Source organism: Gouania willdenowi, chromosome 9 (assembly GCF_900634775.1).
Source record: "Gouania willdenowi chromosome 9, fGouWil2.1, whole genome shotgun sequence".
NCBI lineage: Eukaryota > Metazoa > Chordata > Actinopteri > Blenniiformes > Gobiesocidae > Gouania > Gouania willdenowi.
Window position 1 is genome coordinate 34,437,628 of NC_041052.1, and position 19,777 is coordinate 34,457,404.

The following is a 19,777-nucleotide window of genomic DNA, read 5'->3' on the forward strand; positions in this document are numbered from 1 at the left end:
ACGCTCTTGATCAGGAGATTATCTTTGTCACTCACCTGTCACTAGGATACTGAGCTGGCCACTCCCCCACGTACCACGGAGGCCTGTGATTGGTGGATCAGAGAATAGGAAGTGTTGCTGCTCTGAGACTGTAGTCGGTTACCTTCGCCCAGAGTTGGAGAAAAACCTAGAGTTTCTCGGACTGAAGCTTAGAAGCTCCAAGTTCAGTTTGTGTGAAGGGTTTATGTCACTTTTCCTCATGGATTTAAACGAAGAGTCGTCCCCAGCTTTGGCTTTTGAGAAGGACGCGTTTGAGCTGACGGTGGAGGATGTTTATGACATCTCTTATGTGATCGGAAGGGACCTGTTGAAGATCAGCAGCGCCGGTGAGGAAGTGTCCGACCTGCAGTTCAGGATAGTCCGAGTCCTGGAGATGTTTGAGACCCTGGTGAACAAGTACAACCTTTCTCTGGAGGAGCTGAAAATGGAGCGGGACAATCTGAAGAGTGAACTACAGCGGATCATCCAGGACGGATCCTCTCAGCACAGCACGGTAAAGACTACTGATATATCCTAGTACTCAGGTACAAGTCCTACATAAAGTACTCAGGTACAAGTCCTACATAAAATACTCAGGTACAAGTCCTACATAAAGTACTCAGATACAAGTCCTACATAAAATACTCAGGTACAAGTCCCACATAAAGTACTCAGGTACAAGTCCCGCATAAAATACTCAGGTACAAGTCCCGCATAAAATACTCAGGTACAAGTCCCGCATAAAATACTCAGGTACAAGTCCCGCATAAAGTACTCAGGTACAAGTCCCGCATAAAGTACTCAGGTACAAGTCCCGCATAAAGTACTCAGGTACAAGTCCCGCATAAAGTACTCAGGTACAAGTCCCGCATAAAGTACTCAGGTACAAGTCCCGCATAAAGTACTCAGGTACAAGTCCCGCATAAAGTACTCAGGTACAAGTCCCGCATAAAATACTCAGGTACAAGTCCCGCATAAAGTACTCAGGTACAAGTCCCGCATAAAGTACTCAGGTACAAGTCCCGCATAAAGTACTCAGGTACAAGTCCCGCATAAAGTACTCAGGTACAAGTCCCGCATAAAGTACTCAGGTACAAGTCCCGCATAAAGTACTCAGGTACAAGTCCCGCATAAAGTACTCAGGTACAAGTCCCGCATAAAGTACTCAGGTACAAGTCCCGCATAAAGTACTCAGGTACAAGTCCCGCATAAAGTACTCAGGTACAAGTCCCGCATAAAGTACTCAGGTACAAGTCCCGCATAAAGTACTCAGGTACAAGTCCCGCATAAAGTACTCAGGTACAAGTCCCGCATAAAGTACTCAGGTACAAGTCCCGCATAAAGTACTCAGGTACAAGTCCCGCATAAAGTACTCAGGTACAAGTCCCGCATAAAGTACTCAGGTACAAGTCCCACATAAAACAAAATTGTAATTCATGAGTTTGGAAGTTACATGAAGCCTAAAAAAACACACAAAAACCCAGAAACACAGAAAAAACAGCAAAATTGCCCACAATGACAGAAAAATATACTCGCACGCGCGCAGTTTTTGTGTGCGCGCACCACGATGTGTTTGTGTGCGCGCGCACCACGATATGTTTGTGTGCGCGCGCACCACGATGTGTTTGTGTGCGCGCTCACCACGATGTGTTTGTGTGCGCGCTCACCACGATGTGTTTGTGTGCGCGCTCACCACGATGTGTTTGTGTGCGCGCTCACCACGATGTGTTTGTGTGCAGCCGCACGGGTGATTGTGTTTGTGTGCAGCCGCACGGGTGATTGTGTTTGTGTGCAGCCGCACGGGTGATTGTGTTTGTGTGCGCGCGCACAAGTGTTATTGTGTGTGCGCACAGGTATTTGATACAATGTTGTTGTGTTCATGTTTGAAATCAAATTAAATCAATCAAGCAATCAATCAGATGGCATCTTACTGTCTTCATTGTGTGTGTGTATGTTGTGTGTGTTGTGTTTTGTTTTGCAGCAGACTGCAGGACCCAATCAGTTGGTGGTGGACCTAACGGACCCCAACAGGCCCCGCTTCACCATGCAGGAGCTGAAGGAGGTTCTACAGGAGAGGAACCAGTTAAAGGCTCAGCTCTTGGTGGCTCAGGAGGAACTGCAGCTGTACAAGAGGTACCAGAAACAGGATTAGTGAGGGTTCTACCTAACAATGGATGGAATAATAGATACAGCGCACACATCACAAAACAGGAACAGTTGGTTTATACATCACAGTGAGTCAGAGCGTGTCTTCTGCTGAACATTTTTGTACATAAAGATGTGTGTCTTTGGCCTAATGTTTATTATCACCAAACTTACTGCAGTTGAAGTCCATACATTAGTTCAAAATTTTCTGCTTTTATAGCCTTTGCTCGTGAGAATTGGCTTTATATTTGTGGTATGTGATTTTTGGAGAAAAGTGACTGGGACTTAAGAGGTTAAGTTAGGATATGTTTCTCAAATTGGGGTATGTGTACCCCTAGGGGTACACGATGGCAGTACAGGGCGTACTTGAGAGAGAGAGAGGCTGTGTCCGAATAGTCCCTCCTATCTCCTTTCCTATCCACTTTTCCTTAACCCTGTGATGTCATCCACAGGTGTAAAGAGAGGAGTTAGTAAAAGGCTATCACTTTTGTTTTGACAATCAGACGCACTTCCACTAAGTGACTTTTTTTTTACTAGGTGATGTAATAATCAGATGGCCATGAAGGTTAGTGACGTCTGCCGAGGTGAAAAAACTACAAATTCCTAAAAAAAAAATTGACCAAAAGCACATTTATGACACTTTCCGCTGATATAATCTCAAAAATTGCAAGGTTTAAATGTAAATCAAAGGAAAAGAGGCTACGAAGAACAAAAGTGAAACTAAAAGAACGTCACATTACACTCACCTTCCAATGTCTGATTTCTTATTCTTGAACCACAGAGTGTCTGTTTTATGTCAGTTATAATCTGATAATATGTCTACATATCATAATATATGGTGTATACTCCCAGCACCAAAATAGGAAAACGAAAAACACTGTAAACACCATGTTCATATTGTCTTAGGAGTCTCTCTTTGAACATTATTTTAAACTGAAATACATTCAAATTGCTCTTTATATCGCTATGTATAGAATTCCACATTTTGAGTCCAACAACAGAAATTCACATCTGCTTTTTTGATCTATGAGCCCTAAAGTGTTTTTATTTGTTTAGAAAAAAAATCCGTCCAGCTGCTTTAATTAACAAGTAAAAACAAAGTCACCTTAGTGGATTAGCTACTGGCTAACTGCTAATTCATGCTTTTGCTTTCACACCAGAGGTTTTCTGCTGTATTTTATCAACCACAGCATGAATAATGTGGTTTTTGGTTGGATTAGTTTGTTTTTAATGTTTAACAAAACCGTCATTGTGCTTCAATCATTGATTTTCTTTGCCTGATTTATTCAGACTATGGATGGATATTTTAAAGCTTCAGATGACTCAGAACGTAACGAAGATCCTAAAGTTTATCACGTATCGCTTTCAAACAGTGACGCTTTTTTGGAAAGCACCTATGTTATCACTGTATGTCATTTACTTTTCCTTTTGCCTGTGTAATTGTTTTGCAGTGGTATTCTCCCAGCAGCGGAGCCGCCCATGGTGGAGGTGGATTTAAATGATCCAACAACAACAGAACTCACTCAGGCCTCAACAATAAATGACAGGAAAGAAGAGAAAACAACCATAGGCAAAATGTGAGTAACATCCATACTGTTTTATTTCATATGTACTGTAGGCCAGTTGTCGCTGTCCCACAATGCTAAACAAGAGTTTGCAGCTGCAGCTTTATGATCGGGGGTGGGAGAGAGTTCCCTGGGACCGTCTCCAGTCTAACCATTAACTTGTGATCTGATGAAATCATGCTGATGTTGTGGATGCCTGTGACTGGAGACATGCTGTCTTTCTCAGGAATTACAGCCTTGTTATAACCTATTACACACTGATCAGCAGAAGTGAAAGTAATGGATTACAAGTTCTCACGTTAATGCAAATAAGTTGCTTTTATGGGTATTATTTCTAAATCAGAAATGTTACTTGTACTTAAGTATGTTTTAAAAGAAGAAAAGTATCATTGTTACAATCAACCGTTACTGAGTAAATTATATATTTTTGTTTTAAAATGATCAATGAACATTGTAAACCTACAAAAAAATTAAATGACCAGACAACAATCAAATGCATCACATCATAGCCTACCAATCAGACTAACGCACGGCGCCAAAACCGCATTGAATGCTGGTTATTTTCAGTTCTAGGGCCTATATTACGAAGCCAGATAATTATATCCTGCATTTATCTCCGTTAGCGCGCTTCACCTAACATTATCCGTCCGACAGAAGCTGTCCAAAAATCTCGATTACAACTCGCTAAATTAAGCGAGGTGATTTCAGCCTGGCTATGTGTGCCCTCTTATGACAGAGGTGGGGATTACAGCGTCAGACCAATCACAAATATGGAGGAACTGGAGAGCAATTCATGTCACAATTGAGGAATAATTCTTTAAAAATATGAAGTAATAAAATCCATAATTCAGACCAAAAACAACACTGTTGCTGCAGTAAAAGCAGGAAGTAATTAATGCAGGAATTGATGAGTGTTAATGCTTAAATTAGTGAGATTATAAACAGACATTCTGATCAGTTTAACTTTCTCTTTTACCTTGTCTGTGGCTCTGATGCTTCGTTCATACAGATCAACCTAAATCATATGGTGGAATAAATTTATGATTTATATTATCTTACAGGACTGAGGCTCTTTGCATTACCCCAGAATACATGAATTAATTAAATTATTAATATATTGGTCTGAAAGCGACCGATGCCCACAAGCTTTATCACTTATTTTACTTAATCCATCAGATAAAAATCTCCTATAGGATGTCATCAGTAAATGAAAGGATAAATATTCTCTCTACTGTCAGCATCACATCAGTTCCACACAGACATGTTTACACAATGATTAGGGGTGTCCCGATCCGATATTGATGTTAGATATCGGTCCGATATCAGCCAGAAAATGAATATTGGATTTTATCGGACTGCATCTAAAATCGCCGATATCATAACCGATATAATTTATTTTTTTATTTATTTCATTCAATTGTAGAATACTGTAGTTATTATGTTGAAGGTTAAATGTATGTAACCAACTGGTTAATAATAAATGGGTCAGTTTTTCTCATACCTACTGTTGCTGACTATTGGTCTCTGTTTGAGTACCAATAGATCTTGATCAAGTCTTTTCTAACATTCCACACTACAAAATAAGTTAATGTATGATTCGTGCTGATATCGCATGGATCCATATTGGTATCGGCCAATACTCAAGGCTGCAATATCGGTATTGGATTGAAAGTGAAAAAGTTTAATCGGGACATCCTTATCAATGATCCTCCATTCATTGGGCAGGTCGTTTTCTAAGAGAACCGATTGGTCAGGAGGCGGGACTTTAGTACTCACTCAGATCTTATTTAGAACAAAACCAGCATCCGAATAGTCCCTCCTATCTCCATTCCTATCCACTCTTCTTTTACCCCCAGAAGTGTTTAAGTGGTGGCCATGATAAAAGAGCGTTCGAATTTTCTTTAAGCTGAGGAAAGGAAGCGCGGCCGTCAGATTATTATGTCACCGAGTGGAAATGCGTCTGATCGTTAAAACAAACGTGATCACCTTTTCTAAACTCTTCCTAACACCGTACAATCCCTAGACATAATCCACGGGGTATGGAAAAGTGCATAAGAAAGGAGATTGGAGGGACTATTTGGACGCAGCCCTGGTCATGACCAGGTTAGTCGCTCAGCCTAAGTTACCATGGTGATTTAGCTCCGTAAGACATTAGCCAGCTTTGTAGTCCAGCACACACTGATTAAAGCTTCGTAGTATAGGCCTTTGGAGTTCATAAAATGTAGCTATACTTTGAGCCTTATCATTTTTCTTATTTTGAATAGAATTCCTTGGTGTTATTTTATTTAAAAATATACATTTTATTATTGGAAAATAAATTAAGTTCCAATTGTTTCTACATGAGATATATGTATATAAAGGAACCGTGGCAAGATTTATGACCAAAAATAAATGTGGGGGGTAAAAGTAACTGGTAACTTTTACTTTGAGTACTATTTAATTGAGTTACTTGAGTACAATTTCAATCAAGTAACAGTACTTCTACTTGAGTAGAATATATCAGTACTCTTTCCACCTCTGCTGATCAGCCACAACTTTATGATCAGATAATGTGAATTAACACTTAAAATTTGCTTTTCAACTTAACTCACAATTTTAAAAATATACCTGTATGTCATAAATCCTCTGATTGTCTGAGGTTGAAACTGCAGCGTTTGTTATTGACTCCATAAACAGGTTAACAAACCTGTCATGTCATGTGACTTTAACTTCAGGGAAAGTTTCACGCATTACATTTGCTTTTTAACCTGACTCAGAATTTTCTTCTCTTTGCAGATTTTCCTTCAGGCGGAAATGAGACGTTGGTATCGCACAATAATAATACCACTTTTAGATTGTCTTTATTTTGTTTTTTTTTATACTACATGCATTTGTTGACTTAACAAGCATATTTTGTACTGATGGTTTTTAAATTTACAGTAGCAGTTAAAAGAAACTGTGTGGAGGAAAACTGGAAGTATTTTCTATTCTAAATAGTATTGAATGTCACTTTAAATGAAGGTATTTAGTGATATTATGTATATACATAAAAAAAAAATGCTAACTCAATGTAAAACACATTTTGCTTACATTGTGATAAAAATAAATGTTCTTAATGCTGAGTCATAGAAACATGTTTTTCCACCTGATGTCCTTTTCCGCCCAATTTTAAACCATTTCTAAACCCAGTAACAATCGTTATATTAGAAGGAATAACTTACATTTAAACATGTTTTTTCTTAGTGAGTCACACAAGCTACAATGGTTTTCATTGGTAACATAAAATTGACAAATCATGTTAACTCCTGTACAATATACCTTTTTAAATACAATGCAACAGCCTGGAGACTCATTGTGTTTTTATTCCTCTGGTGTATTTTATTAAAGAAAATATAGTCTCATCTCTGGCCAGTATTTCATGTTATGGCCTTTTTTTTTTTTTTTTTTTGGGGATAAATGATGGCACAGAATAATAGTTTCAACCACAAACTAACAAAATAGCACTTTTCTTCTAATATTAGTACTGTATGGTCAGGATGTTCTGTTTAAATCCTTTTTTGTCTCTTTACTGTATTTAATTCCTACCATTATACAACATAATAACTTATAAAAATCAGAAACATTTCAATAGTCATATTTACTGTAAAGTAGTCAAGAAAAAAATAAAACCATGATTAAAAACCCTCTTTTCCCTAAAGTAACAGCATTTAAAGCAAGACACTACAGTCTGCTATTGTTCACCTATGGAGTCTGTTTCAGTGTTTGAGCCATGGGTGAGCCAGGACGGAGGCTTTACTGCGATCACCGTAGTCGTAGAGCAGCTCCTCCTCTGCTGCGATGTCCCTGGACGCCACCAGGATGAGGTGAGGAGTGCCATCGATGGGGTGGAGTCGAGTGTGACAGTTTCCATTTTTACTGTGGTTGATCAGCCTCCCCAAACGGCTGCTTTCCCTTGTAGCGTCCACACTGGAACAAGATTCAACACACGGTTACTCCCACTGTACACACACTTCACAGGAAGAGACTGTCCACTAAACAGGGTTTCTATGTGAGTGGTAAATAGGCCTGGGCAATATCAAGATTTACTTTTTTGACGATTAAAATATTGCAACATTTATTTCTTTGTTAATTTTGTATTAAAATACTCATATTTAGATGGATTTCAAATTCTGAATGCGTCCTAACTCAGACCTTCTACTAAACAAGCCCCACTACAGAACTCACTCACACATGCTCTCCCTTACAAGTGAAAAAGCCAAAAGTAGCACATATTGTACAGCTGTTTGTTAATAAATGTGTCTCTGTGGCATTTTGCTTCTGCAAATTTAACCCTGAATTGTTTTTCTGGTAGGACTTTGAGTTAAAAATAGCAAGATTTATATTGTATATTGCCATTTTGGGAAAAAATGTCAAGATATGAGTTTAGGTGCATATCGCCCAGCCCTAATTGTAATTAATATGCTTTAATGTAAGGACTCCAATTTTGCAGGATTGCAAAAAAAAAAAAAAAAACACGGAAGAAAAAACAGACTTTGCTTCCTGAAACAAAAATGCAATATGAAAAGAAACGGCCTCACATGCAATATCAACCATTGACACGCACATTTTCACCGTAAACAGTTGTGCAAAGTGACGGAAATGTCAATTCTTGCGCATTCTTCTTTATTTATCATATTAGTGGCTCCTCTCGTAAATACACGTATCTTTTTATTTTCTTTGTATCTTGCGCCACAAGAGTTGTCTCTTTTATTGTTCTATTTTTCTATTATTCTAGTTTATGTTAACATATGACACGATATGACAGAGTTCACCTCCAGAAACAAAAATTGCTATTTGACAGACTAAACACTCATCGACATATTGGGACAATATCAGACACTTACACACATTTTTCCTCCGTAAAACAGGTCGTCTAATATGTAGCAACTTAAGTTAATTGACAGATGTCAATTTTGACAAATACAGTGAAGAAATATGACTACAACAGATAAGTCCACTAACCGTATTAAGCATGTTTGGCACAATTTTATGAAATTGAAAAGCCTGTAATGACATCTGGCTTTATTTAATGTTATGTACAGAGTGGCCATTGGGACAGATCGGCAGAAACGCATTAATCAAATGTAACTTACCTCCACTATAGTTTTAAATTAAACACTTTTTAAAACTACCTGCTTTACAGGTATCTCAGATAGAATAGAAGTAATTGATTCACAATGTAAGTATAGGGTGGCACATTTCATTAGCTACTTTTTTAATAACATGCCGTTTGTAATTACTGTTTACCGAGAAAAAAAATATTTGCCAGTAATAAATATAGCAATAAAAATCTACATTTTATCTGTTTTCACCTAAATAATGACTTATTAAAAACCTACAAAAACTGGGAGATTGAAGTTGCAGATCTTCATCCAACCTGCTAGCTCACAGAATATTTACACCATTATTTTCCAGACTTACCAGTAAGTCTTGGACTGGTATTGGAAGTAGTACATGTAGCAGCCTGTGTCAGGGTCCTGAGCGTACTGGGCCTCTCTGGTTTTAGCCTCAGCGAGCTCCAGCAGGTCTCCGTGATACTCCACCACAAAATCTCCTTTCCTGAAGCCGTCTATAGCGAATATGCCCCTACCCTTTCCCTCCATGTGTTTCACCTGTTCAGGTACAAATGCATAACACATAGATAAGGTCAGTGATATTGATACTAAAGACGTGCATTGCCATGAATCTGACAATATGATGCACGATACAACACAATATATCCTGTTTCAAAATATGATATATATTATATATATACAAATTCCACCTTTACAAGTACAAAATATTTTGTAAGACAATGTATTTCATTTTTTTTTAAACTTGCAAATGGTAACTAACTGTAGTTAAAATACCAATATAAAAAAACAAGTGGTTGTTTATCAAATTGTCAAATTACATTTTTCAAAAAAAGTTCAACTTTTGCTTCGGATTCTGACACCTAGTGACCGGGCGTTTACATGCTATGCATATGTTAGCGCTATTAATGGTTTTTTCATTAAAAAACATGATTGAAAAAAAATTATTTGGACATTTTTGGATCGATATGATAATCGTGTGGTGAAATACCATGATAATAATAAGTATGTAATTAAAACATAAGCTACACTGTTTAGAAAACATGACTCAAGTTAAGTGTAGAGTTGGGTATCGGTTGGGTTTTATCCGATACCGGTGCCTACTCGGTATTGTTTAAATGGTTCTGGTACTTTTCAAAAAATTAAACCGTATACACTTTGTCAAAATACAATACTCTTATTTTCAGGGCCAAATTGAGCACAGTATTACCGTAAATAATATATATACAAGTAACATATGGAAATAATAAACAAAAACATTTAAATAACATCAAATAAAACAACATTGTATTGAACTATATAATACTGGAGATGAGTATTGTTACCATGATTTTATTTGTCAATAATCATTAATAGCAAAAAAACTCTTTATTTCAATATATTTTTTAAATCTATAGGGAGCCATTTCAAAAGAGTCAAAGAGCCACTGGTTGCAGTAAACCCCTGAACTAGCCAATCTGTTGCACTCCTGTGTAAATGCAAAACTGTGCCTTTTAAATCTGGTGTTAAAGATTTTGTCTACAAACAACTTGTTATGAGCTTAATATTAAACAAAGTTAGGGGTGGACCGAAATGTTTGTACTTATTCGATCTGGTTACTACCGTTTAAGTCAAAACCGGTGCCATATTGGTACTGGGTTTCAGTACCCAACCCTAGTTAAGTGTGGGATGTTTTCCAAAGCGGGATAACTCAAAAACAATTGGAGATACAAAGACAAAACCCTTTTATTTATATCAGATGCTGCAAAAAGAAAATACTAACAATAATTTATTACCAATTGTTTTAAGAAACAATGTTTATACCTGCATTCCTTCTTCAACACCAGTTTTAATCAGCTCATCGATGAATTTGTGCTCTTCGTTCTGCAAAGACATCAAAATTGCATTTATAAAACACATATTTGCTCAGCAGCTGCAGTTTATACATATTTGTGCTTCTATTAGATTAAATCACAGGTGAGCACACAAACCTTTAACTCTGACTTAGTCTTTCTGTTGCTGCGCCTGATTGGATAATAGTCCGTGACCTTCCTATTATTGGAAGCTTTATTCTCCATCCTAAAAAAAGATTGATTAAACAGGTTATAAAAAGGTAGGGCTGGGCAATATATCGAGGTTCAAGATACCAGAAGTACTTTATTTATCCCAGGGGGGAATTCCTTATGTCATAGACACGAGAAATATTACAAATGAAAAGAATAAACACTAAAATGTACATAATTAAGTTAAAAACTGTTAATTAAATAAGGATTAAATACAAGTGCACACATTACAATAGTAAAAATAAAATAGGATAAAGGTAAAATACAAATGTACAAATATATATATCGAGTTTTCTGTTTTGGCGATATAAAAAATTTCATATATTCCAATATATATATACACACCAGCATTATAGCTTATTTCATATTAAAAATGTTAAAATACAGCATAAAAAGCACAGTTAGATGGATTACTGAGTACGTCCCAACCCAGACCTTCCCCTAAACAAGCCACACTACAGAACTCACCCACACGTGCTGTCCCTTATAGGAGTAAAAAAAAAAAAACAAACGTTTCATATTGTGCACCTCTTTTTTAATAAATGTACCTGTGTGGCATTTTGCATCAGCAAATTTAACCCTGAATTGTCTACCCGGGTCAGACTTTATTTGAATTCAAAATATCAATTTATATCACATCACCATTTTGAGAAAAAAACATTGAGATATGAGTTTTGGTCCATATCTCCCAGCCCAACAAAAAGGTTGTACATATTTGATGCTCTCGTTTGTCTTGTAATTTAACGACTTTCACTCACTTTTTTGGTTCCGGTTTACGAGCAGCTCGACGTCCCGACTTAGAAGCTGAAACTTTGCCCTGAGTTGCTGATTCGACGTCTGCACTCGACTGTTTTGGCTCATTTTGGTCTGTGGTTAGGTCTTTTTTTAAATGTTTGGGCTTCTGCTGCCGGCGGTCCAAACTCTCACATTTCACTTCATTTGGCAACTCTGTAAGGAGGGGAAAAATATGGCATGAAATGACATTTGGCCCAATATGACGCTGCCGCACGATTGTGGGAGCGGTGCTGCTCGAGAGGCATGGTTAAAATGTGTCATAAGATGTGTGAACAACTGAAGCCATTCACACACACACACACTGCTTCAGTGGCACAGAATGTGACTAACAAGCAGGTCAACAGTTCAACAGCTGGGAAAGTAAAAAGTACCAACGCAGCATTTAAAATCTACGGAAGAAGACTAGGGCCAATTTTAATGGAGAAATGTATTTTGGACAAATCAAGAGTAAAATCGAAACGAGGAGATTAAACTTGAAACGTCAAGTTCAAAGTCGATTAAAGTTTACATTTTGAGAATAAAATTGAAATGCTGAGATTAAAGTTGAAATGTCGAGATTAAAGTTGAAATTTCAAGAATAAAGTAAAAATGTTGAGATCAAAGTTGAAATTAATCGAGATTAAGTTTAAATTAATCAAGATTAAGTTTAAATTAATCAAGATTAAGTTTAAATTTTGAGAATAAAATTTAAATGCCGAGATTAAAATTTAAATAAATTGGGATTAAGTTGAAATTAAACAAGATTAATTTGAAATTTTGAGAATGACATTGAAATATGATGTCGAGATTCAAGTCGAAAAGTAGTTTCCATAATTTCACTCAGATTGTATTTTGAGTTTTTTTTCTAAATTTCAACTTTAATCTCGACATTTTGACTTTATTCTCGATTTGTCCAAAATTATTTTCTCCTTCAAAAGTGGCCCTAATCCACTTCCCTACAATATAGAAAATTTGACTGATTAATTACAATTCCTCAGCTGTAAAATGAAATTGTTAAAAATGAATTAAAGATTTATTAAAAATGTATAAAATGGTAGAATTTGTAAAAAATTATTAATAATAATATACAACAAGATCCTGTCCTTTTTTCCTCTTCCATTGCAAATTATTGACATTTAAACCTATTATGAAAGATTGTAGGTAATGGATGGATTTTAGATCTCAACATTATATTTCAACTTTATTCTCAAAATTTCGACTTTATTCTTGATTTGCCCACAATTATTTTCTCCATCAAAATTGGCCCTAATCCGCTTCCGTAAGAATCCGTCCATCTAGAGTTAGTGAAAAGTGACCATTACCTTTTTTCAGTCTGGATGAGTCTAGATTGGAGCCCCCCAGATCGTTTGCTTCTTGGATCAACATGCTGGAGGCGTTGCTCAGAGGAGATCTGGGTTTGTTTGGGCTCTGGAAAGTCTGAAGAATGGACTGCACTTTATCAGCAAAGTCCTGCATGAGTAAATATAGAGTTTAGGTGAATATTAATAGTAATAGATTACACTTCTCAGTGTAACGGGAATGGAAACCACATGACGTTTACTAGTCTCTGTCATGTGATCTCTAATATTGTTAATGCTAGAATACCATTTATTACTAAGAATCAAACAATAACTCTTTTCCAGTTTCATCTGTTTCATATAAAAGATTTCAGGAAGTTAAATGATGTAAAATGCTTTAATAAGGGAATCCCAACTAGAAACAGCTCAAACAAACGTGGGATGCAAATCTGCTTTTCATTCATTGTCAAACCATTAACTCCATATTTAACACTTGCTCATGGGTAATGGCTAATATTAATTTTGGGATTATTGCTCTGATGATGGCTGGGATGGTTCTAGACACCGTTCACATTTAATTATCTTATTTTCAGCTAAATGTGTTTGGTATTCATATTTTTAAACCCTATTCATGTCATAATGTTGAATTCAGCAGTTTGGCTGATTCATTACTTTAAAAAAAAAAGAAAGTATGGTAGATTACAAATATTCAATTAATTACCCAATTCCATTCAATTCTGCACTTTTTAGACATTACATTTTTGATCATGTTTGTGATATAGTGTTACAAGTAGCACTGCAGTGACGAGATGCCCTAGCTCAGATATTTTTATACTGTTTTTTTTTTTTTTTTTGTTTAACTAGATGTATATTTGAGGAAGTGAAAGTACCGTATAAAATACAGTTGCTTAAGATTGTGTGACAATGTTTTAATTTGAAAAAGCATAATAGTTTAAAAAATAAACTTTTATTATTTAATGACTAATTATTACATTTTTATACTGGATTTATGTTTGAGGAAGTGAAAGTATAGAATGCAGCTGTTTGAGATTGTATGTGGCATTTTAATTTGAAAAAGAATTACAAAAACAATATTTTTCATTATTATTTAATGACTAATTATTAGTTTTGTACACTTTTTTTAAACTAGATTTATATTTGAAGAAGTGAAAGTATATAATACAGCTGTATGGGATTCTGTGTGGCATTTTAATTTGAAAAAGAATACTTTTAATAATAATATATCATATTATGACTAATTATTATATTTTTTTATCTATTTTTTCCGACTAGATTTATATTTAATGAAGTACAAGTGTAGAATAAAGTTGGGTGAGATATTGCGTGTGGTGTTTTAATTTGAAAAATACTTAAAAAAATTACAAAAATATTTTTATTATTTAATGACTAATTTTTTATATTGTATTTTTTTTCTCTAGATTTATATTTGTGGAAGTAAGAGTATAGAATACTGTTGTATGCGATTGTGTGTGGCATTTTAATTTGAAAAAGAATACTTTTAAAAATTACAAAAATATATTTTTCATTATTATTTAATGACTAATTATTAATTTTTTACACTTTTTAAACTAGATTTATATTTGAGAAAGTGAAAGTGTAGAATACAGTTGTATGCGATTGTGTGTGGCATTTTAATTTGAAAAAAAATACTTTAAAAATTACAACAAAAAAAAATATTATTATGACTAAATATTACATTTTTTTAAATGGATTCTTTTCCAACTGGATTTATATTTGAGGAAGTAAAATTATAGAATAAAGTTGGTTGAGATATTTCGTGTGGTGTTTTAATTTGAAAAATAATCTTATATAAAAACCTATTTTAATCAGATTTACTAGACATTTCAGGCGACCACATATGGGCTCATGACCCCACGGTTGAAAAACATTGAGTTAGAAGTTTCCTCCAACAACGTGCTTGTGTTTCATTCACACAGCTGCACTAAATCACGGTTAATTACCTGTACACGTGGACCATAGCTTTATTAGACCACACACACATACATAATACACATGTTTGGACTATTCTATTGAATCTACCTTATTGGTCACAGGTTTGTTCTCCTTTGTCTCGGTTTGTGAGCTCAGTGTTTTAAGTTCGGTGGACTCTTCAGGCATTTTCACCACATTTTTCTTCCCTTCAGAAGAACAAACAACACGTGTAAGCGCTGCTGGCCATTTAAACACTTCAATACAGTCATGTTTAACAAGGTCTAATGATGAAAAATAATGAAGAGAAATACAAATTTTCCTGCTTCACAGCGCCTCCTGCAGCTCGTATAAAAAGGAAGAATTTACCTTTTGCCATTTCACTTTTCAGAAAATCATCCAGAAAGCTGCAAGGAGTCGTCCTCTTTGTTTAAAAACAAAGCACTTAATGTGTTCCCTCTGTTCCAAACTCAGAATAAAGCACAAGCGTCTGTGTGAATGGGTCACTAGATCTGTGGAAGATTTAAAAAGATGAGGCGGAACTGCTCATTGGCTGCGTTCTCCAAATGGGCGGGACATAACACGGAAGCTAGCCCAGCGCTCTTTTTTTTTTTTTTTTTATTTATTTTTTATTGACTACTAAAAATGTACTACAGGTCAGAAGGGCGCATCATAAAAATGTACAGAAAGAGGACAGTCAAGAATCACATATACACAATTGAAAGAGAAAAATAAAGATAAAATAAATAAGAGTAAATCAGTAATCATTGCATTTCAAAAATACCATTGTATATTGTCACGGTTTGGATGCTTTTTTGTTGTATGAATAAGGGATATAGTTGTGATGTATTCTTTAAATTCACACAGAAAGTTTACAAAGAGGGGAGTAGATTTTTTGGAACTTACATTTGTGAATATAGAATTAACCATATAAAATGATCAAGTTTACAATGAAATCAACTGCGTTTTTCTCATCTTCAAAATACATAATGACACATTTACAGTTAAATTGAATATTATTAATCTTACGTTTTAAGTAATTTTCCATTTGAGATGAAAAAACGAATTGAGTGAATACAGTAGTAAAATACATGTGAGAGGGGTTCTGGTTCGTTATTACAAAAACTGCATTCATAGGTGTCTAAAAATTTGGAGAAAGACAAATTGGATGGATAAATATTGTGTAAGATTTTAATATGATGAAGCTAGCCTAGCTCTCTCTCCTTGGCCCTTTACGTGTGACGTCAGGAGTCATGGGGTCATTTGTGACAGAGCCATATAGAATTTTGGACACTAACAATGAATGCAGTTTTTCCAATAACGAACCAGAATCTCTCACACATTTATTTTATTATTACTGTTTTCATTCAATTGGTTTCTGGGCTCAAATGGAAAATTACTTAAAATGCAGGATTAATAATATTCAATATAATTGTAAATGTATCACTATGTATTTTGAAGATAAGAATAACGAGGTTGATTTCATTGTAAACCTGTTAAAATTTTGATAGGGGTGGGAACCTTTGGGTACCTCACGATATGATATGATGCACTATACAAAGCTCACGTTAACGATTATCTCACGATTATCTCACGATATGACGATACTGCGATTATCGATATATTGGTCAGAAATCAATCTACGATAATCTATGACACACCAAGAAAAAAAATATTAAGTAAAAATTTTTTATTTTTATTTCATATCTCTGAAAGACAATAAGTTGGATAATGAATTAACCACAATTTTATTAATGAAGGTCTTGAATCGATTTTTAAATGAACAAAAATAGATGTTTTACATTTTCCAAATTATAACACAAACCAGATGAGTCCTCTTAAAGTTCATACTTCAATTACAATGTACAATATTAAATGTGTTGTAAGGTGTTACAATAATTCATGAGCTTACTGATATTTAATGGTAGCTCAATAATCGATCGATAATCTCCATTAATAGAAATTTGTTTGTAATTAGAACTGCACTCCTTTTATCTAAATTAAGTTGGGAGAAAGCCGTCTTCTTGTACGTAACATATTTCTGGTATACTTTAGGTTACAAGAAAATCTCCAAAGATATCTTAACATAAACTATTGACTTTAAATGTAAGAACAAAGAACTGTTTTATATTTAGATGTAGCTCTAAAAATGAGATAAAACTTTTATTTAAAAAGCTAGTCGCGAGAAACAGTTACTATTTCAAAAGCAGCAAATAAAACTACAATAAAATCACGCCTACATCCAAACACAGTTTTTTGATTGACATTTTGATCAGTATTGTATAATATTTTAAAATAAGAATACTACAAACTGTTGCCTACTTGCCTCGTGAATAAATCAGCATTAATCTGTTTTAAAGAATGGTTTGTTCAAGTGTTTATTCCTTACACAAACATTTTACAGAGATTTTTCTCCTGGTTTCAAATCCTGAGCCAATGCTTCTTTGAATTGTCTTTTTCTCTCCAGATTCTCGTTCACCTTTCTCCTTTTTTCTTGCTTCTTCACCACAGATTCTTTCTTCTTCACAACAACTTCACTGAGTTCTCCTTTATGGAAAATATCAAGTTTCTCTCTCATGATGTCCCGGGCACGTTTCCGGTTAATATCCACAGACCTAGTCTGATGGCACTGTAAGGAGCACAAGAATAAACAAACATTGATTAATAAGTATGTGTAGATTTAATACAAATCTTAAAAAGGAGGAATGTGAATAGCCGTATTGTGAAGTTATTGTGTTAAAGGTGTAAGAAAAAAGTAAATTTGGTGATATATCACGATATTTCACCGCACCATTATCGTATTGATAAAAAAAAGTCCAAATCAATATTTTTAATCATTTTTTTTTTAACAAAAAAAAAAAAATTTAATTGCACTATCATATGCTCCTCAATGCATTTTAGATGGAAGTTGATTACACTTTATTTTCATAAAACATACTAGGTACTTTTATAGATGTATGTGGTTTTTTTTTAATGTATTTTTGATGTTGGAACACTTGCTCCTCCACTCATGGTAATTACATGTCATTATTGTAACTAATGAACAAAGCCATGAAGGGAAAACTGAAGGCATTAAAGCAGAAGTTCCCAAATTTTTTGAGATCGTGACCCCATTTTGACCCTACAGATATTTTTTTCTAGAATTACTTTTTGATCATGTTTGTTATACTGTATTACAAATACAGAGAGAGAAGCCAGAATCAGTGAGCCAGCTCAGATATTCTATTCGTGTAATAGCATTAACTTAACGGCTAGAGCTGAAATGGGCTCATCCGTAAACGGTCGCATTTTAGAGTCCTTGGAGTCGCTGTTAGATTTCATATAAACGGGAAGAGATTCAAATTCTGATGTAGCTGGTTATGATTTACAGTCCGCATAAACAGGACTGAATCATAACATAATCTGATCGCTAGAGCGAACATGGGCTTGTCTGTAAACGGTCGCATTTTCTGGTTCAATGAACAGGTAGAGATTCAAATTCTGATGTAGCTGGTTATGATTCAGTCCTGTTTATGCGGACTGTAAATCATAACATAACCTAACCACTAGAGCGGACATGGGCTCGTCTTTGAACGGTCGCATTTACAGACCTTGGAGTTGCTGTTAGCTTACCAATAAACGGAAAGAGATTCGTCACCTTTACAATAAGTATTGACTAGGCCACTGGGAGTGAGACCCAAGGCCAAGGCAGGCTGACTTGATAATACTGTATCATGTTTTTCTGCAGTCAGTGCCTTCTCCTCTCCCTTCTCAATTTCAGGTGTTGTGAAGCTGATGATGGCAGTTCCTGATCTGTGGTTCATGGCTCAACTAGTCTGAGACACTCTGATGTTCTATATATCTATCCTGTTCTGTTGGTCCTTCTGTCTACCAACCCCAACCAGTCAACGCAGATGGCTGCCACCTCTGAACCTGGTTCAAACGGAGATTTCTTCCTGTTAAAAGGGAGTCGTTTCTTCCCACTGTCGCTAAATGCTTGTTCATGTGGATCTTGTTGGGTTTTCTCTTTCTTATTATGAATTTTATGTTTTTATAAGCGCTTTGAGATAACTGTTGTAAATTGCGCTATACAAATAAAGTTGAATTGAATTGAGTTCTTTAAATGACCTGCATTAAAGAGAGTCTGTTTGAGTGAAGGCAAGTTTTAATGAGGTGATTAGCTGTTGGGGGGTTGTCTATTTCTCTAGAGTGAGTTTTGAACTTCTAGAGGTTGTTTTTATTTTTTCAATTCTCTGCTGTTTGTAGGCCGTGTGACAGCAGAGATTTGAAATCAAACAACGAAAAATTGAAAGCTATAATCGTAAAAACTATTAGTGTTACTAAAATAGTAGCTGCCTGTATTTTAAGTAACAGGTTCTGGTCAAACCACATTATAGAAGTCTTAGGTTAAAACTGCCCCCCCCCCCAAAAAAATTAAAATGGACTGTATTCTGCTTTATTTTTCACTCATCCCTAACACACTGGTGTAGAGTTACCTTCACAACTATCCCAGTGGGGATGTGCTTTAACACAACACAGTTGCTGGTTTTGTTAGTGGCCTGTCCTCCAGGTCCTGATCCCCTCACAAACTGCTCTTCCAGCTGCTCCTCGTCCAAAGCAGGGAACTCCACCTGGTCCTTCTTCCCTGCAGCGGGGACGGCAGCCTGAGCCCCGGGGAGCGGTAATAGCAGAGGGGGGTCTCCAGGACAGGCTCTCCACAGCAGCCGAGAAGACCACAAACGAGCCGAGCGCAGACATAACATGACACTAGCTCTGTGTGTCAGCCTAGAGAGGAAAGCCTTCTATTTGCCGAAATAGCAGGAAAAGCAATAACCAATTGTTGTATTAAAATGTATTTACTCTCGCTCCGTAGTGTCCGCTGCTTGTTTACTGTGCTCTGATTGGTTGTTGCCCGT

General features: G+C 35.7%; 3 protein-coding genes across 5 annotated transcripts; 1 reads left to right on the plus strand and 2 right to left on the minus strand.

Moving 5' to 3' along the window:
• The first annotated feature begins 106 nt into the window (after positions 1 to 106).
• On the plus strand, positions 107 to 7,030 carry rilpl2 (Rab interacting lysosomal protein-like 2). 2 transcript variants are annotated; one of them, XM_028457456.1, is made up of 4 exons: positions 107 to 532; positions 2,003 to 2,151; positions 3,615 to 3,740; positions 6,504 to 7,030. In XM_028457456.1, exons 1-4 carry the CDS (start codon positions 224 to 226, stop codon positions 6,523 to 6,525), a joined length of 606 nt encoding a protein of 201 aa, XP_028313257.1. In that variant the 5' UTR covers positions 107 to 223; the 3' UTR covers positions 6,526 to 7,030. The 2 variants fall into 2 exon arrangements, with proteins under 2 accessions (XP_028313257.1, XP_028313256.1); XM_028457455.1 differs by having other exon boundaries at positions 2,000 to 2,151; positions 6,504 to 7,022.
• On the minus strand, positions 6,868 to 15,389 carry kmt5ab (lysine methyltransferase 5Ab). 2 transcript variants are annotated; one of them, XM_028457453.1, is made up of 8 exons: positions 15,252 to 15,389; positions 14,994 to 15,091; positions 12,957 to 13,104; positions 11,619 to 11,808; positions 10,789 to 10,876; positions 10,622 to 10,681; positions 9,168 to 9,358; positions 6,868 to 7,673 (listed from the first exon to the last, which is right to left on the minus strand). In XM_028457453.1, exons 1-8 carry the CDS (start codon positions 15,259 to 15,261, stop codon positions 7,463 to 7,465), a joined length of 996 nt encoding a protein of 331 aa, XP_028313254.1. In that variant the 5' UTR covers positions 15,262 to 15,389; the 3' UTR covers positions 6,868 to 7,462. The 2 variants fall into 2 exon arrangements, with proteins under 2 accessions (XP_028313254.1, XP_028313255.1); XM_028457454.1 differs by lacking the exon at positions 14,994 to 15,091 and having other exon boundaries at positions 15,252 to 15,364.
• Positions 15,390 to 17,238: 1,849 nt separating this feature from the next.
• On the minus strand, positions 17,239 to 19,777 carry mtrfr (mitochondrial translation release factor in rescue). Its single transcript, XM_028457978.1, has 2 exons — positions 19,358 to 19,777; positions 17,239 to 17,511 (listed from the first exon to the last, which is right to left on the minus strand). Exons 1-2 carry the CDS (start codon positions 19,622 to 19,624, stop codon positions 17,281 to 17,283), a joined length of 498 nt encoding a protein of 165 aa, XP_028313779.1. The 5' UTR covers positions 19,625 to 19,777; the 3' UTR covers positions 17,239 to 17,280.

Bases quoted from the DNA above. Each gene is read 5' to 3' on its own strand.
- rilpl2 (XM_028457455.1), top strand. From the start codon at position 224: ATGTCACTTTTCCTCATGGATTTAAACGAAGAGTCGTCCCCAGCTTTG. The intron at 533-1,999 runs GTAAAGACTACT...TTTGTTTTGCAG, and splicing joins GATCCTCTCAGCACAGCACG to CAGACTGCAGGACCCAATCA. The intron at 2,152-3,614 runs GTACCAGAAACA...ATTGTTTTGCAG, and splicing joins GAACTGCAGCTGTACAAGAG to TGGTATTCTCCCAGCAGCGG.
- mtrfr (XM_028457978.1), bottom strand. From the start codon at position 19,624: ATGTTATGTCTGCGCTCGGCTCGTTTGTGGTCTTCTCGGCTGCTGTGG. The intron at 17,512-19,357 runs GTAACTCTACAC...TGCTCCTTACAG, and splicing joins CCACTGGGATAGTTGTGAAG to TGCCATCAGACTAGGTCTGT.
- kmt5ab (XM_028457453.1), bottom strand. The intron at 13,105-14,993 runs GTAGATTCAATA...TTACTCATGCAG, and splicing joins ACAAACCTGTGACCAATAAG to GACTTTGCTGATAAAGTGCA. The intron at 10,682-10,788 runs GTTTGTGTGCTC...ATGTCTTTGCAG, and splicing joins AGACTAAGTCAGAGTTAAAG to AACGAAGAGCACAAATTCAT.